The sequence below is a fragment of the Phyllopteryx taeniolatus genome, chromosome 6 (assembly GCF_024500385.1).
Source record: "Phyllopteryx taeniolatus isolate TA_2022b chromosome 6, UOR_Ptae_1.2, whole genome shotgun sequence".
Lineage (NCBI taxonomy): Eukaryota > Metazoa > Chordata > Actinopteri > Syngnathiformes > Syngnathidae > Phyllopteryx > Phyllopteryx taeniolatus.
Window position 1 is genome coordinate 20694680 of NC_084507.1, and position 23794 is coordinate 20718473.

The window sequence follows — 23794 nt, forward strand, 5'->3', positions numbered from 1 at the left end:
GACGACCCCCAGGGAAAGGGAAGCAGAGGGTCCTTGCACCTGGTCCCTTTGAGGTTTAGGGGGATGCGGATATTTCTTTCTTGTAAAAAGTACCTGAAAGTGATATGCAAGTACTCAACAGAAAATGACTTCAATGAATCATTTGTTACACTGAAGTATACAAAGTCAATTTCTGATATTAATTCTATTGGAAGTAAAGTTAAATGTATTACATAAAGTGAGTGGTTAGAATTTAGATTATTTTGAAATTTCTTTCAAATAAATTTGTGCTTAAACTGGTGGCTTGAGATCTGAGTTTCAATTCATCCCAGGACCGTGCTCATAACTTAAAGCACTCTTATCGCAAATCAGCTTTTGCGAAATACCACTACAGTGGAAACCCACATACGGTTACGGTTCTGCAGCCGTGGATTCACCTATTCACTCATTTTTTTCAGCTTTTTTTGGGAAGCTTTTTTTCCAATTTTTGTTCTACTTTTTAACATTTCTTTGCGGGGGGTAACCAACTCACAAACGCTTATTTGCGGTTCTATTAATATATATATATATATATATATATATATATATTTCATATATTTCATTTTTTTCTTCAGTGCAATTATGATGGGTGTCAATTATCCACAGATTTTCACTATTTGCGGCCCGGCAAGGGCCACTGTAAAACCAAAAAACATCCATTTTTTTTTTAACAAGAAAAATGGCACTCTATAACATTCTACTTCGTAACAACATTGAGTAATGACATTATTAGAATATAAAGAATTAAACCATTTTTGCCACCATTTTTTTTTGGTTCAATTCAATGGCCCTTGTGCCACTCATGGTGTCTGGTGTGCATACTTTGGCCCTCAACGCTTCTAAAAAATAAACCATAATGTCGATTACTAAATTAATTGTCGACGATTTAGTTTGTCGACGTCGTCCTGACCAGTCGACTAATCTTGGCAGCCCTATTGGCAATACGTCACAAGGCATGCGGCACCACTAAACATAAACTATATAAACTATATTTCGGATTCAAACAAACACGACGGCTGTGCGGAACATCCCCTGGAGAAATTGAGATTGTGTTTGCTGTAATATCTTATTTCGCAGATCTGATGGGCGAATTAAGACATTACAGCCGTTCACAAAATTTGCATCCAATTCAAAACAGATCAACTATACAGTAGTTGATCAGATTGCTCGAAAGACGAGTTGAGTTCACTGCCACCATACAACACCAGTAAAAAATGTATACAGTATTCAAATGGGTGTTGAAGCGTCAGTCAATGTTCCCGCAGTTTTATTATTATTATTTTTTATTTTTTGGGATCTTCTATTTTTATTGGTGGAACTAGTTACATCGTTAATAGTAATGTGTGAGTGTGTGAGAAGTTGCTGGGGTTCTCACACACGCACCGACGGATGCAAATGGTCGTGCATATGTCCATTGTGTGTGTGTGTGTGCGCGTGTGTATTGCGTCGTTGACACCTCCGTGGAAAGACGCGGACAATGAAAGTGTGTCCCGTGGGAACGCCACTCGACGACCATTCTCATTCCTCCAGTGCAGGAAGCCATAAATGAGGTGTTAGTCTTTGGGTCAAGTACCAAAGAGTAAATATGAAGGGCTGTTTGCACCAAATACACAGAGTACAGATCATTCGAATGTGAAAGAATTAAATTGTCCCCGAATTTGTTGAATTGTGAACTATAACGTCAATGGCATGAAATTCATATTTTTATAAATGGATGCCATTCAAAATGAATACATGTCCTTAAGTGGCTAATAATGCCATTCATTAAATATAAATGTCATGAAATAAAGTAACAACTATTCATAAAATCATATTCGACCAATGGCATGAAATGAAATAATTAAAAATCGCAAATGGCAATAAATAAAAACCTACACAAAATAATTGAAAATCCTATGACATAAATAAAACTGCCATTAAATTAAAATGCTACTCAGTAATTACAAAGGCTATGAAACAACTGATTCTTAAATAGGTTCAATTAAATTAAAATTATGTTTTTTACATTTAAATTTACATTTTAATAAGTTATGTAATTGCCTTTTTATATATATATATATATATATATATATATATATATATATACTTACTTTGGCACCAACAACCTTCCAAATCCTACAACTAAAGGACCATTATAGTGAGACTCCACATAAGGACAGTACATTTAATTCTCATCTACTAACATATTCTTTCCCCCCCAAACAATTTTAGTCAAAAATTAATTTGGGAAGTAGTCTAAGTCACAATAATTGAAAAAAAAATCTAATAAAAATAAAAATAAAAAAATCTACATCGTTGAGTGTTTAAACCTTTTAGAATAGTGAGGGTGACATTATATGCAAACGTTGGCTGCGGGGTGCGACGGTGGGAGAACGGCCAGCAGACGTTTCTCGTGGCGGGCACAGGTGTGAGTGAACACGTTGCGTGAATGACTTCAGTCACACGTTCATTCACATTTGAATTGAAAAGGCACGCACGTGGCATTCCACGGGGCGCCAGCTTCGCACGCGAGGACAAGAATGTTTATTAAGGAGAAATGTTACAAGAATGAAAAAAAATCATCTGAATGTGTTCATACATTGTTTGACAACTGATCACGTTCAGTGACAGTTTGCACAATTGTCTTGTTTGTCAATGACACGCAACCACAGACACAAATGTATATTCAAAGTATTGTATCTACTTCTTGACCTGATTACATCATTTCATTAGATTAAATGACTGCGGTTGGTGTTGTGGAGCACAAACGCTTGCGGGAGAAATGACCTCAAAAGTCTCTCGTGGGAAACTTGTCCACACTTTAGCTGCATTTGATCGTGTGCCGTTTGCCTTCCAACGCTTTTGGCGTCAGTTGTGTTTCTTCACGAATCCACGGATGCGCAAAAACCATCCTTATCGCTTTCATTAAATCATGTAGAAAGTCTAGTTTTTAAATGAAATACACAATACAGCAAGATGTGCTATGCATTGTAGTTTATTGTTGAGTTGGGTGCAGGTAAAACACTTTTACGCACGTTTTTACGCACAACGTTTGGTTGCTGTTTGGTCATGCATGTGTCTGAGCTTCACGCTGTTTTCTGCCGGATGCTTGACACGACTAATCCCCCCGCCCCCCCCCCCCCCCCCCCCCCCCCCCGCCCTCACGTATGTTAATATTACACGAGCTGCTCTCACCTCTCAAGGGGGCGCGTGTCGCGTGGGTGGGGGTTACGTCCACGTGCCCTTGATCGGAGAAGGGTGCACTTGCACCCCCCCACCCCCCAAAAAAAGTGTTGAACATTAATCATTCAGACGACTATCAGAAGATGGATGACAGTGCAGACCAATTCCTACTAATTTGGATTAGAACTTTACTCGAAACAAACAAACAAAAACAATCATTATTAATAGAGGAAGGAACATGCAAGGAAATAACTCAAGAAAATGGAAAGTCGAATAAACATTTCACTTATTCTTCTCTGCCTCTAGGAAAAAAAAGAGAAGAGAGTTTGTCGACGAACGTAATATGACACACAATTAGATCATTTGAAAGATGAGGAGTGTGGCGAGTGAGTGGGTGGAGCCTGTGGTGAGTCTTTTTAAGGTCCAGTGGGGCCCGAGGGGCCACATTCAACTTTCACTCTGTTGGACTGCAGTCATGAAGATGCCTCAGCATTGCCAGCATGCAAACACAGATAGGAAGGTACGTCGACCCCTTGATTATTACCATTGTTGATATTTATCACGTGTATATGTATTATAGCATCGAGGTATGACATCGTAATAATGATGAAAATGTCACTATTTACTGTATATATTTTCCACAGAGCTTAAAACCTCAGGTCGAAAGACGACGACGAGAAAGAATAAACAGAAGCTTGGAGAACCTCAAAACTCTTTTGCTTACACCTCAAGTAAATATAACCCTTTTACAGAATGTTACTGCTGTACTACTTTATCAATAACTTAACTAAAGTTATGTGCTTGAAAATACTTCAAACTCAGGGCCAGACTACAGTTTTCAAACTAATTTATTACTATGATGATAATAATAATTTGACTATTATGTATTATAAGCATCAGGGTTAAATGTGTTGGGGCTTCCTTTAACAGTAATTACTATATTTTTATTTTGTTTCTAAGTCTGTCTTTTCATATTTTGTAACTTTTATTTTCAATTGTTGCTATTTCTTATTATTGATTTACATTTCATCAAATTTGGGGGTATGTTTTTTTTTTACGTTTGGTAGCTTCTTTTGGTTTACATTTTTGGTCATTTTTTTAAGTTAAATATTTTGTAGAATTTTTGGCATTTTTTATTCTACATTTATTGTATTTTTTATTTGTATTGTATGTTTTTTTTTATTTTATTATATTATAAATCTTTATTTCTTTTAAGTTTTAGTATTTTTTCAGGGTTTTTTTGTTGCATTTTTATTTTTTCATGTTATACATTCTTTTTTTTTTTTTCCTCTCCAATTTTTTAATTGGCTGCCTGCTTTGAAAGCTGGTAGGTTGCCCATCCCTGCTACGAAGACTTGAAATGAGTTTGTTTTGCTGTAGAACAGTGAATCTCAGTGTGGTACGAAGCCTCCCTCTAGTGGTACGGAAATGAACTTACTGAAATAATTGTTCAAACTACAACCCCAATTCCAGTGAAGTTGGGACGTTGTGATAAACATAAATAAAAACAAAATACAATGATTTGCAAATCATGTTCAACCTATTTTTAATTGAATACACTAAAAAGACAATATCTTTAATGTTCAAACTGGTAAAACTTTTGTGTTTTTTAGCAAATAATCATTAACTTGGAATTTTATGGGAATTTATGGCAACATCTCTTTCATGGACGCCCCTGCTCATTTCAGCAAGACAATGCCAAACCACATTCTGCACGTGTTCCAACAGCGTGGCTTCGTAGTAAAAGAGTGGGGGTACTAGACTGGCCTGCCTGCACTCCAGACCTGTCTCCCATTGAAATCATTGTATTCTGTTTTTATTTATGTTTAACACAACGTCCCAACTTCATTGGAATTGGGGTTGTACATGTTACCGTGGCTTGAATTATTTATTTTTAAATCCAGTAAGGTGCATTTGTTAGGTACAATTCAGTTGTATTTAGCTTTAAAGTACAATATATGCATTTAATCATTTAAAAATGTTGGTAATTAAGGTGATACTCGAGGGCAAAGTATTTTTTGAGGTGGTAATAAGAAGTTTAATAACCACTGCTGTAGAACACTAAAGTTGGCCAGTAGACATTCAAAGTACTTTTGGGGTGGAAACTGAAAACAGTTTAAATTCATCCTATTAAAAAAAAAAAAAAAAAAAAAAAAAAAAAAAGCTAGTGTGTTTAAAAGTGTGTGCATGCATGTGTATTTAAAACAGTGTGTGTGCCACTGCCTGGCGTGTTTGACAGGGAGCTAGCGGGCGCAGGTTGGAGAAAGCAGAGATCTTGGAGCACACGGTCGTCTTCCTGCAGCAACACACCAACAAAGTCCGCGAGAAGCAGGTGCTGCCCTCCTACCAACATGGCTTCTCCTCCTGCCTCCAGAGAGCTGTCCACTTTCTGCAAACTGAGGGCAAAGGCCTCTCTGACTCCTCTTCCTCCTCATCCACCGCTTCTTCTTCTTCACCATCTTCTTCGTGGCCCTCCGGCTCCCCTCCAGCTCTTGGGGGCCCATCCAGCAGCGTCCTTCGCAACACGACGCCCCAAAAGAGGCCGAGCATGGCGGGGAGCTTGTGGAGACCCTTTTCCTGATCTCCAACTTGAGTGGACAATGTCTGTGCAATAGAATGTAAGAATCTGTGTGTACATACTGTCATTTTATTAAGGACCAAAATCCACCTGGTCGATGTTTATACAAAGCATGTTTGCACCTTAAATTTATTTATGTTGTGTGTAAATAAACCAACAAGAAACAAACATTCACATCAGTTGCTCTCATTTTACTTCATTTACTTTACTTTAATTTAAAAAAAAAATTGCTGGCAACTGCCCTTGAAAGGAGCATCAGGTGGTTTCCTTTCATAAAACTAAGATTAATTTACATAAAAATGGTGCTCATACACACCACGCTTTTCCAATTTCCTTTATTAAGATAATAAAACATATGAAAAAGTATGTCCTATGAACAACAGGGGACGTATCACCTCATTTCTTACTTTAAAAAAAATCAAAACAAATTTATGAACTCCTATAAAATGATGACCAATATAACACAAACTACACTTTTACAATTTCATTACTTTCTTTTTTTTTAAGGCAAATTTATTGACCCATATAAAATCACAGCACACACCATGCGTTTTTACAATTTCGTGTATTGACTGAATAACAAACTAAAATAACATAAAAATTAATTCATACGATACAAAGCAACGTGGCGGCTCCAAAATGGCGGAAGCAGCAATCACAAATAAGCGTGCGTAAACGCTGTAAAAAAAGGGCTCGCCTCGTTCTCGTCACCCACTCGAATCGCCTTCCTTTGCACTTCAAAGCAAGGATATACGCGTGTGTATGTGTGACCGTGGGAAATGTGCCCTCGCCACTCACACTTGAAGATGACTTTTAGCAGCCCGTAAAACTGTAAAAATACGACAAGGCTCCCACGAGTCAATCAAATGTATTGGAGGCTTTCTACGGCGGCCGAAGAGCATGAGAAAAAGTAAAATCAAAAATTAAATATTTTTTTTTATAAATAGAAAATGTACAACACATGAGTTCTTCACATTTTCGACATAAATGTGTTTAACAAAAAAAGATAGAAAATCCGCACCGTTTCGGCGTTTGTGAAATGTTTTGAAGGATTTTTATATCGCGTTGTAAAAATACTTCTCGGCCACCGTAATTACCCGGCTATTAGTGCAGTCCGTACATTCATACGCATCATCAAATGTATAACTTTCTTTTTTTGTGTGTGTCTATCAATAAACTCAATCCTAATTGTGACTTATGCATTCATTTAATTCCTGACTTCACTTAATTTTTTCACCCATTTTCCTTTTATAATACCTCCATGTTATTACAGAGAGATGATCAAATTTTAATAGTATGGGAGGTGTAAACGTTTATTTTCAGTTACCATTGAAATGTTTTTGGGAACATTTCCTATGAATTCTTGTCTAAACCAAATATTACTTGTGTAGGGTTGTTAGGGCCAAAGTAATGAAGATAGTTAAATACAATCCAACTGTATTTAAGAAATGTACTTTAGACTAGATTAAAAAAAATGTTTAAGCTACTGTACAAGGGTACAAAAAGTATTCAGACCCCCTTAAATGTTTTCACTCTTTGTTATATTGCCACCATTTGCTAAAATCGTTGTTTCCTCATTAATTGTACACGCAGCACCCCATATTGACAGAAAAAAACGGAATTGTTGAATTTTTTTCAGATTTATTAAAAAGAAAAATATCACACAGCCATAAGTATTCAGACCCTTTGCTCAGTATTTAGTAGAAGCACCCTTTTGACCTAATACAGCCATGAGTATTTTTGGGAATGTTTTTCACACCTGGATTTGGGGATCCTCTCCAGTTCTGTCAGGTTGGATGGTGAACGTTGGTGGACAGCCATTTTCAGGTCTCTCCAGAGATGTTCAATTGGGTTTAAGTCAGGGCTCTAGCTGGGCCATTCAAGAACAGTCACAAAGTTGTTCTGAAGCCACTCCTTCATTATTGTAACTATTTGCTTAGGGTCATTGCCTTGTTGGAAGGTGAACCTTTGGCCCAGTCTGAGGTCCTGAGCACTCTGGAGAAGGTTTTCATCCAGGATATCCCTGTACTTGGCCGCATTCATCTTTCCTTCGATTGCAACCAGTCGTCCTGTCCCTGCAGCTGAAAAACACCCCCACAGCATGATGCTGCTACCACCATGCTTCATTGTTGGGACTGTATTGGACAGGTGATGAGCAGTGCCTGCTTTTCACCACACATACCGCTTAGAATTAAGGCCAAAAAGTTCGATCTTGGTCTAATCAGACAAAATAATATAATTTTTCACCATCTTTGAGTCCTTCAGGTGCTTTTTTTTTTTTTTTTTTTTTTAGCAAACTCCATACAGGCTTTCATGTATCTTGCACTGAGGAGAGGCTTCCGTCGGGCCACTCTGCCATAAAGCCCCGACTGGTGGAGGGCTGCAGTGATGGTCAACTTTCTAGAACTTTCTCCCATCTCCCGACTGCATCTCTGGAGCTCAGCCACAGTGATCTTTGGGTTCTTCTTTACCTCTTTCACCAAGGCTCTTCTCCCCCGATTACTCAGTTTGGCCGGACAGCCAGCACTAGGAAGGGTTCTGGTCGTTCCAAACGTCTTCCATTTAAGGATGATGGCAGCCACTGTGCTCTTAGGAACCTTAAGTGCAGCAGAATTTTTTTTGTAACCTTGGCCACATCTGTGCCTTGCCACAATTCTGTCTCTGAGCTCTTCAGGCAGTTCCTTTGACCTCATGATTTTCATTTGCTCTGACATGCACTGTGAGCTGTAAGGTCTTATATAGACAGGTGTGTGGCTTTCCTAATCAAGTCCAATCAATAACAAAGAGTGAAAATTTGAAGGGGGTCTGAATACTTTCCGTACCTACTGTATGTAACATTATGTAGTTTAAACATTTACTAAGTTGACCCTTTAAAGTACCACTAAAGGGAGCTCGCCTACCACTAGTGGTGCTTGTAACCCACAAGACTGTTAAACTGACAACCAAGGTTTTTGCCAAAAGGGGGGTTGTATGCGCATAAATCTGGACCACTAGTTACAAGACACGTCACGGTTTTCGTTCTTGTTAGATTAGTGTAAAAAAAAAAATATAATAATAAAAAAATAAATAAAATCAAATAAAAAGCTGATTCTTCCTCAATGCTTGCTCTTTGTATTTGTGTTTACTTCGCATGAGGTTAAATGAGTGAACGTGACAATTTAATTTCCCCCCACAGTATGAATAAAATATCTTTCAACGCATGTACTATATCTATCAATCCATCTACTTACTGGTCTGAAAAGGATTTAGTTACTTCAAATAATGTACAGTATCTTTGTTCATATCAATGCCAGCGACGTATAGCGACACGAAGAACAATAACATGTTCTTCCACTAGATGGCAGAAGGTACTTAATTGGCCTGTGTTATGCAGTTTTTGTGACATTTTTGGGCTCCACTGAGGTTGGGAATCACTGCTCTAATGCGACAGGAATATAGTGTAACAGATCCTAACAGTGTAACACAGTGTAACCTATAGTAGTAACATGGTAACAAAGTAACATACTGTTACTACAGGTTACAATGTCTTACATATCTTTTGAAGACAATTTGTTATGCTGTTACATTATTTCACCATGTAACCATATGCTACAGTATGGTAACTTATGGTAACTTAGGACATAATATGCACTATTACGTGTAATATTAATACATGACAGTCACATGAATTTTAATTTAGTGTCTATTTTTATTTTTTGCTAAAATTTTCTGACTTAATTAGCAGTGTCTCCAGATGACTACAGTTCAATTGAGGTGTTGTGTCACTGTCTAAAACAGATAAATAACTGGATGAGACAAAATTTTCTTCAATGAAACCACAACAAAAGAATTGTTTTTGCAATAAAGAGGACTGCTGTTAGTAAATACCTGGAGTCACTCACTTTAAAAACCAAAGACCAAGTCCGAAACCTTGGTGTTCTGATAGATTCTGACCTGAATTTCAAGTCATATCAAATCAATTACTAAAACTGCCTTCTACCATCTGAAGAATATATCCAGAGTGAAGGCTTGCATGTGTCAAGCAGACCAGGAGAAGCTCATCCATGCTTTTATCTCATGTAGACTTGACTATTGTAATGGTCTTCTGACTGGACTCCCTAAAAAGAGCATTAAACAGCTGCAGCTCTTTCAGAATGCTGCAGCTCAGGTTCTGACCAGAACAAAGAGGTCAGAGCATATTACTCCAATTCTCAAGTCTTTACACTGGCTTCCAGTCAGCTTTAGAATAGATTTTAAAGTTCTGCTACTGGTCTATAAATCACTAAACGGTTTAGGTCCTGAATACATGAATGAAATGCTAATGGAGTATAAACCCAGTAGGGCTCTGAGATCGACAGACTCGGGTCAAACAGTGGAGCAGAGTCCAAAGCAAACATGGTGAAGCAGCATTTAGCTATTATGCTGCACACAAATGGAAGAAGTTGCCAACAGAAGTGACGTCAGCCCCAAGTGTGCATGTTTTTAAGTCCAGGTTAAAAACTCTTCTTCCCCCCACCTGCTTTTTAGAGCATTTCCACTTTTAAATGATATTTCTTGCACTGTATGCTGATTTAATTGAATTTTTATTTGTTCTCTTTGTTTTAAATGTTTATAAGCTGTTTTTTTCTTTGTTTTTAAAATGTTTTTAATCATGTAAAGCACACTGAGTTACATTGTGTATGAAATGCGCTATATAAATACATTTGCTTTGCTTTGCTTTAGCAGTGGTTACGGGGTCACACTAAGAAATATGTATTCACATGTAATACATCCATCCATCTATCCATTTTCTGAGCCGCTTATCCTCACAAGGGTCGCTGTAAACATAATTGACCAATATACACTTAAAAGTAATCACACTGTAATGGAACCACAAATCAAAGCCAAGTCGCAACAGTAACAAGAGATGGTAACGAGTCACATGATGTTACCATGACTGTCACGAAACGCTGCGTTTCCAGTCTGATGGGAGGTGTAAGACATTTTTAAAATAACTATGCATTTCTATTTTCCACTCAAATGTTTTAAAGAATTTCTCCTATAGTGTTTGTGCGGTCACTGCAATGAATACACATTTTAGGGACTGGACTCTGCCTCAAATAGCGAAGATCTGCGAGTAACTGACACCCTTTCTAAAAAGGTTGATAATTGCCTATAGGAGTAGATGCCACAAGACGACAGCAATGCACTACTTTTCAATTAGTGCAACTTTGGCCTGTCTAATAAGTATTTATATTCTTGATAACACAAACTAAGAGTTGCAACCCAATTTTGTATTAGCTGCACTATTCAATGACAAAGTGATGGTGGCAGGATTTTGACTAGTTCGCTGTCACCATCTAGGGGCGGACTGACTGAAGCTCACTTGTAAGTCTAATTTTGCCCCCCCACCCCTCAAAAAGAAACACACCAAACCACTGCTCACAGCTCAAACAACTGCTAAGTTGGGCTAAGTTTAAGTCAAGGTACCACAGTAATCCCCAGAATTCCCAAACTTTACTTCCCATGGAAAATTTCCACCCTTTTTGCTGTTTTATTTTTTATTTTTATCATCAACTGGGTGCTTTGAAGTCTCGGGAACGTCCTGTGTGACGCCCTCCGCCCCTTCCTCTGCCACCCCCGCCCCCACCTCTCTTCCTCTTGTGTGCTCCCCCCTCCTCTTTTTCATAGAGAGTCCAAAGGTTGTCGCAGCGTCCGGGGGCCTGGTACCCGGGAAGGCTTTGGTCCAGAGGGTCCTTGGAGAGGAGGATCCAGATGACAGGCAGCTTCCTGCTGACGGTGAGGCTGTCGAGGCCGACGGCCACCTCCAGGGGCTCCCACACGTCCGTCAGCATGGCGCTGGCCAGCGAGGTGAGCTGATGGAGGCCGCGGACGCGCCGCTTCATCAGCTCAGCGCAAGTGATGGCTTTCGACACGCCCTTGCCGCTCGCCGTGAACACCAGCTGGCGGCAGAGGGGACGGGCCGGCGGACCCTCGTCGACCTCACCTTCAGCTCCTCCGCCCTTCTCCGCCCGGGGTTTGGCCTCCATGCGGCTTAGGGCGTAGCGCAGCAGGTTGCGGATCTTGCTGCCGTCTTTGACGCGCACCTCCGGTGTGTCGGCGGCAGGGTTGAACGGACATACGGACGGATGCTCCACACTGCGAACCTTACTGTAGTTCTCCATCTGCGCGCGCACACACACACAGACACAACACACAGTGAACATCAAAACACTTTTGTTGACAGGTACTCTCTATCTTGCTATACATCTTAATTAGAGATAGACCGATATGTTTTTTTTCAGGGCCAATACCAATGATTAGTACTCAAGGAGGCTAATAACCAATATTTGCAGGCAATACTCATTTGCAGTCAAAGATAAAATACTGATATTAAAATTTTGAAGAATACAAACTCCAACAGTTTACTTAGTTAAAATGCCTGTAAGCTACTTTTATAAAATAGCTTCTAAGATTGGCAACATGTTAAAGCTTTTTTTTAAATGTGTTATCTTAGACAACATGTATCTCTTGGTTTTAAAATTCTAACAAAAAGTGCAGGGAGCTCCCATAGATAAACCAAAAAAATCTCCCTATAGTTTTCTGCAGTAAATCATTTTCGCAAATTTAAATACAACTGAAATGTTAAGCTTTTGCTTATTTTTTTTAGTTTTTAGTTGTTAACAAAAACAAAAAGTGCAGGGCTAAGCGGGAAACAAATTGATGGATATAAACAGTTCCCTGAATTTTAGCCAGTTTTAAATGTATTTTTTTATAGGCCGTCAGATATATAAAAAGGCAGGTGCCGATATGCATCAACGGCGTCAAAAATCGGCACAGATTCCAGGCTGATAATTGGTCTATCCCTAATGTTAATTGATAAAAAAGTATTTATTTAATACAAATAATGCACCTGTATCTTTGTTCACCAATCTTCGGCAGCAACAGCAAAATAAATGTCCTTCCACTAGCTCGCAGAAGCTACATAATGAATGTTTAATGACATTTTTATTTGTTGGTGTGTCTTGAGATTTATTTATTTCTTTTCCCCCCTCATGTAAAATATGTGAGTTAGCGCACTAAAAGGTGGGAAACACTGATTCTGAGATAACATTTTGTAATATAGTGCAACATATCCTAACGTAGTTTAACACACCGTAATCTTTTATAACATACTGGTAACAAAGTCACAGTGTGTTACATTATGTTCAGATATGTTACTATATATTAGTATGTTAAACGATGTCACCATGCTACCATGAACAACTTGACTCACCCGAGGCGAACGATGTTAACTTTTCAACAACTCGGTGCCTCTGTTGCTGGAAATGGTTTGGATTGAGTCGTATCATAAAGTAAATGCAAAATTGACGGCACAATAATTGAGACTTTTATTTAGTGGCTAGCAGGTTAACAATGTAGACGAGGTGACGACTAAGCTACTTCAAATGGCCACTGCGTTGCAAACGTACACGAACTGGTTAGCTAGTAGATTTCAAAAGGCTTCCTTGTAATTCTACTCGGTTGTGCCCAAAGCAACATCACAGCCACGCTCGGGAACGAGAGAACTTGTGTGCTCGCACTGAATGTGAAACGCTAACTCACTTGGAATCTTCCTTTTCGTTTTCTTTCCTTTTATTTTCTTCCGAGGTTTTCCTTCACATGTTTGGGTGCGCTTCTCACGCTGCCGTAAAGTGGAAACGAGTGACGCAAACGACACCGACTTGGCGGCGGTGTGTGGAGGGGGGCGTGGCTCTGTGTGCGTGCTTTTGCGTGGGTGTGAAGGAATGAAGATGATGATGATGATGATGATGCTGTTGGGGATAAAGAGGGCGCAGGTAGTGACTGGTACATGTTGAGTCTGCGATTAAAGTTTATGTAGACAGGTTGAACAAATTAACTTTTGGCCTTTTCTCTTAGGGAGGAATATGTCTCCAAATAATTTGCCATTTTGAGGAGTTCCCACTTACAGTGAACGTTTGCTATAGGTGAAAATCCACGATATAGAGAGACCATTATCGAAATATTTTCCATCTTACCCCTCCGACACACATTAAACTTATTAAACACTTAAAGTTTTAAAGAGAAACTTTTTTTGAGTATTCCTTTGCACCTGCTGTCACTCTCACTCAAAACAGTTCTCCAAATAAGATGCAAGTTCAAGTTGTTTATTTATCGCTTCCAGTTAAAGTTTACTGTAAAACTGACACATAAAAACCATAAAAGTGAAATTTGGACTTTTTTCTCTCAGGGAGGTGATTTGTGTCCAAATAATTTGGCATTTTTCCATATCATGAAAGTCCACCGGCTTAATGCCAACATATAATGTAAAACGCATAGACAGACTAATATACCAGGGGTGCGAACTATGAACGGCAATAAAGATGGGATTCATTGTATTCAAAATCTCCTCCTGACGAATGTTTGATAAGGTTTCCAGGTATGTACCCCAAAAACTGGTTCATAAATTTTGTAAAAATCCATCCCACAAAGTCAGTTTGACTTAACAGTACAAAATTGGGTAGGATATGTCTATCATGAGTAGACACACAAAAATGTCTCAAGAACCCATGTCCAAAAAGACACAGGAAGTCTGCCATGTTGGTTTGAAACAACCACTTTAGAGTCAATTTGGCTATTTCCAAGGGTCCGTCAAAGACGAACTGGTCCTGGAGATTTTGTCTTAATGCTACTAAATTTACACCACATATCCAAGAAAACATCCACCCTGACAAGCATGGGTGTGCACGGGCCTGCAACTCTCGCAACATTATTCGTTGTTTGGTTCTGGCTCGGACCAGCAGGCAGTGTGAAGCCCCTCTTGTAATGATTGTGTTTATTATCCTTTTGACAAGTCAATGAGTGAATGAGAGAACGGTCTTTTGGGGGGTCTCAACATGCCTGAGAACCCTTTTTTTTTTTTTGGGGGGGGGTGGGCAGGGGGCCAAAAAAAAAAAGCGACCCATACTAGTTTCACAGATGGGGACAATATTGGGAGGGCATGTCTATCATAACAAGACGCAAAAAAAAAAAAATAATAATAATTCCCTCAGTAGTGCCGCCTGGAAAGTTTACAAAATTCTGCCACGAACACTACTTTCACAAATGGACACAAAATTGAGTGGACATATTTGTCATAGCAGGAGGCACGAAAAAGTGTCAAGGATCCATGCCTATAATTGAAGAGGAAGTCCCCCATTCTGGTCCGAAGCAGCCTTTTGGGGGGAAATTCCAGAGCTCGACTTTAATAAACTATTAGGGAATTCGTCCAAATGAGCCTCAATTGGAAACAGGTAAACAGATGTCTAACGCTATATTATGAAGCTGTTTTTATTTTTATCTTTTGCGTACGCCATGTAAAGTTTGATGACCTTGGGGATAAATGGGGCTGTGAGGGCCCCCTCATGCTTGCAGCTTTAATTTCATTTAATGAAGTTGTGCAAATACGAAAATACTTTTCTTCTTCACTCTTTTACGTGTGTGTGCGTGTGTGTGTGTGTGTGTGTAGGAAGGGGTGGTCTTGGGGGGGGGGTGTGTCCACCAGGACCCAGGCTGCACCACCCTACAAGGCCGTTTTATCGCAGAATTTGGCGTGCAGCGGACGTCCGAGCTGTGACTTGTAAGTGTCTCTCTCCTCTCTTTTGTTTGTGCATGACATTAGCGTTTTGTGTGTGTTGGAGTTTGACGATGATGATCATATTGATGATGACGATGATAAAGGTCATAATTGAACTGAATGTAATGAGGAAAGCCTCTCAGGTGCTTCTCATGTGTACTTGGTAAATATTTTAAATACATTTTGAGTTATTTCATGACGGTGATCAAACAAATCTTATTAATTATGTTTACTACGAAACTTTCAAGACAAAAAAATTGAAATTAATAACATCCATGTGATGTTATGAATTTCACACGATGATGGATGGAATGTTTCTAAGGAAATATGAGCAGGAAGATTCTTTCAAGTTCCGACCACTTGAAATGTGGTTTACATAAATGTGAAAATGAAAACCTTTGTTGATGGCAAAAGCATATTAAGTGCAAGTGGAACCAGAAGGATGTATGGTGGTGGAGGGGGTGGGTGTGGGGGGCTTGTGGCACGGCGCCCTGTCCCACAGACCCCCACACGTCTGCAAATGTTTGTGAGTTGGACTTTTTAATCACCGTGTTTGGCATCTTTTCATTTGCTGCATCAATGTTGTGTGACTATAAAAATGGCCGTTGAAAATGTCTTTCTGATTCTAATGCTCTACTTAAATTACTATCACTAATATTTTTTAATTGCACTTTGTTTTATCATGTAGAAGACTCTTAGTGCTTCAATGATGTGATGTAACAGGACCAAAATTGGACAAAATGACGGTATTGAAAAAAAGAGAATGAGCGTTTAAGCATACTTTTGATCTTTTGCCAGCATTTGTCTTCTATAGTTTGAGGCAGCAGCCTGTGAATTCCTGCTGGTGCAGCTCATTTGTTTTCACTTGTACATGTTTAAGTTTTATATACACGATATGCACGTTTTACATTTACATCCACTACGTCATGCTCTATGGCCCGGGGGCCACGTATTAATCTGGCCCACTGAGCAGTTTACATGATCAAGAGGTGGTTAATTGATTGACTGTAAAAAATATATAATCTATTTTTGATTGCATTAAATAATTGGTTCATTATCCATTCTTCTATTTTCCATACCGCTTCAATTCTAATTAAATTAACATAAAAAAAGTATAAAACTAGAACGCCTCATTATTTTATTACGAAAATAACTGTTTTCAACATTTTACTTGCACATTTGAACTATTCATTCTAGACATTCCCTCGATAGGTGTCGTATACAGAGGCCATCCGTTTTTTTAAATATAGTCTCCCAGGCTTTTTAAACATATTTAAACCTCTTAGAATTTTTTTTTTCAAGTATCGCTTAGTGCCTGTTTTCACTCTCTTGCTGTCAAGAAATGGGAGCATATCGTATGACGTCAGCTGGGGGAAAAGAAGAAAACTCTCTTGCTTGCACAATTCTCCAAATAGGAGACAAAGCGTGCTTGCTTCAAGCATTTTTTTGTCACTCCCAGATGAAGTTCACCTTAATATTCACACATAAAACTCAAGAGAATTAATCATGGTATATTTAAACCTCCAAAATGTTTAACCAAACCATATAATTTCATCCAAAGAAAGCCTTTAGCTTAATGTGAACATACTGTACATTGAAAAATGCCAGAGACAGGCTAACAGAAATTAGCATAGATTTTACAGTATTATAAACCTTCAAACAACTGCTACTTGAACACACGTGGCGCAGCAACGCATACAAACAGAACATACTGCAATACAAACAGGCCTATAGTCTCTCTTCTCCGTGGGAACGACGACTATTACTGGAGCTTAGTTGAGGACCTTCTCTGCCTCTTCTTTTGGCTCGTCATTGTGCTGCATCTCTTCTAGTAGACCAGTGTGCAGTCTTTCCCTTGCTCCAAGTGGGAAAAAAAACAAAAAAACCTTTTTTTTCCACGAGGCTCATTGCAGTGCTGCTGGGGCCGTCCGGCTGGCTGGATGGCTGCTTGGCATGGGGGCTCCCCTCTCATGCCCCGTGACTTCTCCCCGGGTTGCCCCCCTTATCGTTCCCTTGTCGGGCGTCCCTATTCGCCCCCCTTTCCACCAAACAGGGGACACCGTCTCGCTCTCGGGCTGGGCGGGGACTGGCTGCATTGTGGGGATTAAAAAAAAAAAAAAAAAGAAAGAAAGTGGGCCCCGCCCCTCGGAGTGTTCGACACTCACATGCAGAATGGTATCAAGGTGCCTCCCCTACAGCAGGGGGCGACATTACTTACTATTAAAAATATTAAAAGCGTTACGCGTGTGTTCTTGTGTCCCTTGAAATGCGCTTTATAAAAAGTTATTATTATTGTTTTAAAAACATATTTGTTTGTACTTAATTTCAGCTGTTAGTCAACTTCTTCTACTTCCTGTCAAATAAGGGAAGTAGAAGAAGACAAGGCCATATGACAACACATCACTTTAACAGTTTTCATGATGACCAGATGCAACTTTTCAAACACACAAAAAGAAAATGACGCACACGCTTAAATGTTTCGTGTGTCAAATGTAAACAGACCACACACACTCAAACGAGCACACGCACACGACCTTCTACTTGACGATAATACGACCACTGCCCTTTTTCCGCTTTAGTCCTTCATATGCAAGAATAGAAAAGTTATTTTCATTATTCTTAATGATATGAACGGCACCAATTCATTACACATACTTTACATTCTCATCAAGATTAGTAAAACAGACAATTTAACATATACATTAAAAAAATTGTTTATTATTAAATAATTTGTTAATTTATTGTGATACAATATCATACTAGTAGATTATATAATTTTACATGTATCTGTTAAACTAATTATATTTAAAAAAAAATAATTTATGTTAGTTCAAAATATTAGTAATAAATATAAATACATAACATTTTTGTGTTAACTTCGTTCAATAATTGGGTAATTTATTATAATTTATTTCATTAGAAAAAAATTCTATTTTAAATTCAAATGAATAATGTATATACAAATGTATTTTTAAGCTTCTACCTTATCTACAAATGACCTGTCGCATCTGGTCCGTTTTAAATATCAAAGGTGGCCTTTGAGCACAAACGTTTTCCCACCCCTGCTCTAGGCTTCTATATCGTGGTTGAGTCATTTGTTGACTCTCTAGGCTCTAGTGTTGCAGATCACTCCCTCTCCTTAATGCCTGGATCAAACAACCTTGGTCTCTCACGATGGGAATATGTGAAACTACTGCCGTAAAATCCTGCCGTGTCTTGGACCGTCACTGGCAACACTACACGACATGTATTACGATATCCCCGTATCCTGTCTTTTACAATCATTGAGCTACATCTTGTCAAATCATATGATGTCACTAGCTAATGTTAGGAGTAACGTGTCTACAGAAACATGCCGGTGTTCTGTCAATTCATGCAAACATTGGTTTGCGCGCGTAAAAAAATGTGGACAACGGCGAGCAAGGGAGGAAATATTTGAGTTGTGGATGGTTGGTCATCTGTCCTAACTGAATAATTTTTTAAAATGGTATTTCTCATTATTATTACACAGCAACTTTTAATCTTGCACCTGGCAACAACACTCTGTTATTAGAAAAACTAAAACTACATTAAAAAAAAAATGTAAAACTAACAAACACAGTCAAAAAAATGATTAAAACAGAGTTTTTTAAAACAAAAAGTAAAAACTAAAGCTAATGAAAAATCCCAAACTATTATAACCTTGGTAGGGAGGTGCCTCCCATACAGCAGGGGGTGACATCACTTAGTATAAAATTCATAAAAGCGCCAAGCGTCCTTTTGTCCCTTGAAAGGCACTCTAAAAATATATAATAATGACAATAATAATAATCATAATAATTGCCTAATTTCATCTGCCACAAGATGGTGCCGAAACATTACTTTTGTATTAGACAGGGTTTTACGTATAGGTGAGTTTTTCAGCAAATAACTGAGGATAGGTTCCCCCAAATTCTTGTGAATACACGTTTACACAGGGCTTCACTTCATGTTTCTCGCTAAAAGGAGTTGTTCCTTTCTTTTTGGCAGAATATATTTTGGAAATTAGCAAATTTTCTTCATTAGAAGAAAAAGAAAGAAAGAAAAAAAATGTGGTATTGTGCCTTTTATACTGTCGTTAGTGACAAGTTCTTTTAATGCTTTTATATACAAATCCATACCATGCTTATTTTTTAATAAGTATGATGAGGTGATTTTACATTTATGTGATGTTCACAGACATCCCGGCCTGCTGAGGGAAACCAGAACTACGATGTGGCCCGCGACAAAAAATGAGTTTAATGTCCTTGCTCTCGGCTCTCATGTCGCAGTCGACTCTGTAGGTTCTCAAAACAGAACGATAACGTTACATAAATATTATTCAAAGAGAAAAAAAAGTAGAAATATTTATGCGGTTGGCATCCACTCAAAGTCGGCGGGGCGTGTTGATGATTTATTTATTTATTTTATTTTTTTGGAGGGGTGTCTTTGGTGAAATCCTGTAGTATGCTGTCTCAGCTCAACATTCCGTCTGGCTTCCTGCGCTCTAGAAACCCAAGAAGAGGAATTTCCTGGAGATGTTCTATCTAGAAGGTCTTGAAGGCCCCAGCAGGAATGTGGACATTGTTAGCGTTGACATTGACCAAATAAGGCAAAGAAGGCTGAGCAGGAAGAAACGTGTGAGGACGTGTCCTGGCCAACCAACCAATAAACCAACCAACCAACCAAATAACATTCCCTTCGGCAGCAATTAGTCATGTCCTCAGTGATTTAGATCAGGAATAAACTTTATCCTTGGTTGAGTCACACGTCTAAACATCAAACTCATCTGCCAAAAACTACAAACGGAAAAAAAAAATGTCTCTTTGAAACAAAACACAATCCTTTATCAATTGACTTTTTAAATATTATTATACAGTCCAGTGGTTGTCAAACTTAAATAATGATTCAATTAAAAAATGTTTGTAAAAGTTTGAAAACAGTTATTCAAAATGAAAACTGTATATGTATAGTAATAATATGATAGTATTATTACTATAGATATACAGTTTTTTATACAGATATTATTATTATATAGTATATAATGTAAAATGTTAAATACAACTGAACTGTACTCGCGCAGTGATTCTTTCGTGTACCACTCGCGAGAGCCCGTGTACCACACTTTGAGAATCACTGTCATTTACAGCATCTCACAAAAGTGAGAACACCCCTAACATTTTTGTAAATATTATATTCTGCTGGCCTTGGGTGGAATCTTCACATCTCCAAAACATCACTTTTCTTCGGAAACCAAAAACCGGCATGTTTGTTGAGCCATTAACATTGCATCATCAAAGGCAGAGCTAGCCATTTTCAATCATTTGTGAACAAAAAAAAACAACCTAATAACAGACTAAAAAATAACAGGCCCACGTGGGGACTGACGAATAATATCAATTTGTGAGAAAATATGTGTGCAATACAGTGACGATATTTTAATGGAACAACACTGAAGAAATTACACTTCGCTACAATGTAATGTATCCTGTGTGCAGCTTGTACATTGATTTTAGATTATTGTCCCCTAAAAATAACTCAACACACAGCCATTAATATCTAAACTGGCAACAAAAGTGAATAGACCCCTGAGTAAAACTGTCTAAATTGTCCCGAAAGTATTGCTATTTTGTGATTCCATCGTTATTTTCCAGCACTGCCTCAACCCTCTGATGAAATATTTACCAAATGTGTACTCACCTTTTAAAGATACACATATGTACTCATACGTACAGTATGTGTGTCGTGAACGCACACGCAATGTCATTTAAATATCAACTAAAATAAAAGTGATGGTACATTGTTCAAGTCTGTGGATAATAGCTCGCAAGAACACCCGAATGTTAACGTTGTCATAATGGTATTCATGTGGTAAAAATAATAGCAATCTAGTCATAATATTAATGTAGTTATACTATAATTAGTGTAGTCGTAGTAATAATATTGTCATAATATGAATGTAGTCATAATATAAATGTATTCATAATACTGATGTGGCCATAGGAATAATATTATAGTCATAATAATAATGCAGGCATAGTAGTACTCATGGAGTCATAATAATATTAATGTAGTGTTAGTAATAAAATATAATACATATAAATATATATCAATGTATGATAACCTTGTTGTCATAGTCATAATACTATTGTTGGCACAATAGTACTCATTGGGTCATTATAATATCAATGTAGTTGTGATATTAATAATGATAATAACGTAGTCACAGTAGTAATATAGTCATTATAGTCATCTACTCTAGCCCTAATATCAATGCATTCATAATAATTATGTAGTCATAGTCATAATGTATTAATAATAATAATGTAGTCGTAATAATAACTTAAAGTAGTCAAAATAATAATGTAGTAAAAGGGAGAGAGTGGACTTTGTGTTAAATGCGTGCAGCCAAGAACAAGACTAATGGCGGTAAGTGTGGCCATGATGTGTGAAGTTGACTTCACTTCATAAGCCATCTTAAGTCCATAAGTATCAAAACCGGGCCAAGGCGCAGTATGACTTTGGTGTGTGTCAATAAATCAATTTTCACTTACAGCAACAAGCCGAAAAGGTGGCGCTCAGTGTCGGCTGAGACAAGGAGGAAGTGGCCAAGGACACATCTGTTGTCCAGATGGCTCTCTGGCGTGGGCCCGGTACGAGCTTGGTTCTGTTTCTGCGCCTCCTGGAGGATTTGAGCAGACGAGAGGAGCTGTAATGAATCTCTAAGACAAGCTGACGTTTTACAGGTTTCTGGATTAAAGTTGGTGACTCCAGCCCAAGTCCCACATGGCTCCAGCTGGCTCTGTTCTGCCGCTGGTTCTACTCCAAACGGACTCGACTTGAATGACTATGTTCTGCTAATGGCTTTCTAAGAATAAATGCCATGACATAATACCACTGCAGACACAACAGGAATAATCAGAAGAAGAACAGGAACTAAAGAACAAGAACAGGAGCAGGAACAAGAGCAATAACAGGACCAGGAACAAGAACAAGAATAGTCACATAAACGACAGCAAGAACAGGAACAATAACCAGAACAATAGAAAAAGAACAGGAAAGGGGACCAAAAACAGGATCAAGAAGAAGAAAATAATTACAGGAACAGTAACAAGAGTAAGCAAAAAGAACAAGAACAAAAAAAACAGAACAAGAACAAGAGAAAGAATGAGAAAAAGAACAAGGATAGAAACCGGACCAAGAACAGGATCAAGAAGAATAAGAACGAGAGGAATAGAAACAAGATTGAGCAAAAGAACAAGAAAAAAGACCCAGCATAGGAACAAGAGCAAGAGAAAGAACGAGAACAAGAACACAAGAACAAGAATAGGAACAGGAACAAGAGCAATAACAGGAACAACAGCAAGAGCGAGACCACGAAGAGGACCCAGAACCAGAACAATAATGAGAACCAAAAAAAGAACAGATACAGGACCAAGAACAATAAGAAGAAAAAGAGCAACATGAATAGAAACAAAAGTAAGTAAAAGAACAAGAAAAAAAGAAGAATAGGAACATGTGCAAGAGAAAACAACAACAACAAAAAGAACAAAAGAAAAGGACCAAAAACAGCAGCAAGAACAAGAACAAGGACAAAAAAAGAGTAAGAGAAAGCACAAGAAGAATGAAACAAAAGGAGAGGGAACAAGAACAAGACAAAAATCTAGAACAAAAACAAGAGCTAGAAAGAGGACCAGTAACAGGAACAATAACAAGAACAAAAGAAAAAGAACAGAAACATGACATAGAACAGGATAAAGAAGGAGAAGAACAGGAACAAGAGCAAGAATTACAGCAAGAACAAAAGAACAGGACAACAGCAAGAAAAAGAATGGGAATAAGGAGAAGAGCAAGGGAAAAAACAAGAACAGCAATGAAAGCAACAGCTAAAACAAGGCCAAGAACAAGAACATAAGAAAAAGAACAGGAACAGGTTCAAGAACAAGAACAGCACCAAATAAAAGAACAAGAAATAGAATAAGAACAAAAGAACAGGAACAAGAATTAGGGCAAAACTAGAACCACAACAAAAGACCAAGAACCGAAATAAGAACAAGAGCTAGCATAAAAACAGACCAGGAACAAGAACAGGAACAATAACAAGAAGATGAATGATCAGAAGTTTTCACCTGTTTCACTGAGCTGTCCTTTGACCCTTCAAGGCCGGCTTTCGCTCTTCAGATGCTCTCAATCATCCAATCAGATGCCGCGTCTCCCCCCAAACCCCCAGATCCCTGAACCCAACTCCCCAAAACCCCTCCCAGCCTCCAAGCATTGCAGCGTGACCTTGAGCAAAGGCAGATATTTGATCTCTGCAAGTAAACAAAGTCAATCAAGTTGACTCGCTGTGATTACGACCACATGCTTCACATTAGCGGGGCCCCTTTCCTTGGAGGAGGTCCATCCCGCCTGGCAAGTGATTATACGCAGACCTGAAACCTATATACACACCTTAATGTACACAT

At 38.4% G+C, this 23794-nt stretch overlaps 3 protein-coding genes across 8 annotated transcripts in view; 2 read left to right on the top strand and 1 right to left on the bottom strand.

Annotated features, from left to right (window-relative positions):
- Nucleotides 1–3343: 3343 nt before the first annotated feature.
- On the top strand, nt 3344–5930 carry LOC133479969 (transcription factor HES-7.1-A-like). Its single transcript, XM_061777549.1, has 3 exons — nt 3344–3700; nt 3825–3911; nt 5420–5930. Exons 1-3 carry the CDS (start codon nt 3551–3553, stop codon nt 5759–5761), a joined length of 579 nt encoding a protein of 192 aa, XP_061633533.1. The 5' UTR covers nt 3344–3550; the 3' UTR covers nt 5762–5930.
- Nucleotides 5931–10303: 4373 nt separating this feature from the next.
- rpp25l (ribonuclease P/MRP 25 subunit-like) lies at nt 10304–13466 on the bottom strand. 3 transcript variants are annotated; one of them, XM_061777547.1, is made up of 3 exons: nt 13322–13410; nt 12630–12697; nt 10304–11901 (listed from the first exon to the last, which is right to left on the bottom strand). In XM_061777547.1, the coding sequence occupies exon 3, from the start codon at nt 11899–11901 to the stop codon at nt 11290–11292; it is 612 nt and encodes a 203-aa protein (XP_061633531.1). In that variant the 5' UTR covers nt 12630–12697; nt 13322–13410; the 3' UTR covers nt 10304–11289. The 3 variants fall into 3 exon arrangements, with proteins under 3 accessions (XP_061633531.1, XP_061633529.1, XP_061633530.1); XM_061777545.1 differs by lacking the exon at nt 12630–12697 and having other exon boundaries at nt 13322–13466; XM_061777546.1 differs by lacking the exons at nt 12630–12697; nt 13322–13410 and adding an exon at nt 12993–13304.
- A 1806-nt stretch (nt 13467–15272) lies between these two features.
- Nucleotides 15273–23794, top strand: part of col6a4a (collagen, type VI, alpha 4a) — a 41497-nt gene continuing 32975 nt past the window's right edge. Inside the window, exon 1 of one of the 4 annotated variants that reach the window (XM_061775438.1) lies at nt 15273–15335. Coding sequence is in view for 2 of the 4 variants with exons in the window: in XM_061775434.1 (XP_061631418.1) it covers nt 23691–23741 (51 nt within the window). In the remaining 2 variants the exon portion in view is untranslated. Of the gene's footprint in view, nt 15336–21914; nt 23742–23794 lie in introns of those variants that run through there. The other 3 variants (XM_061775435.1, XM_061775434.1, XM_061775437.1) reach the window with 3 other exon arrangements.

Excerpts from the sequence above, each read along its gene's own strand:
- LOC133479969 (XM_061777549.1), top strand. The coding sequence starts at position 3,551 with ATGAGGAGTGTGGCGAGTGAGTGGGTGGAGCCTGTGGTGAGTCTTTTT. Across the intron at positions 3,701-3,824 it reads ATGCAAACACAGATAGGAAG|AGCTTAAAACCTCAGGTCGA; the intron begins GTACGTCGACCC and ends TATTTTCCACAG. Across the intron at positions 3,912-5,419 it reads CTCTTTTGCTTACACCTCAA|GGAGCTAGCGGGCGCAGGTT; the intron begins GTAAATATAACC and ends CGTGTTTGACAG.
- rpp25l (XM_061777545.1), bottom strand. The coding sequence starts at position 11,901 with ATGGAGAACTACAGTAAGGTTCGCAGTGTGGAGCATCCGTCCGTATGT.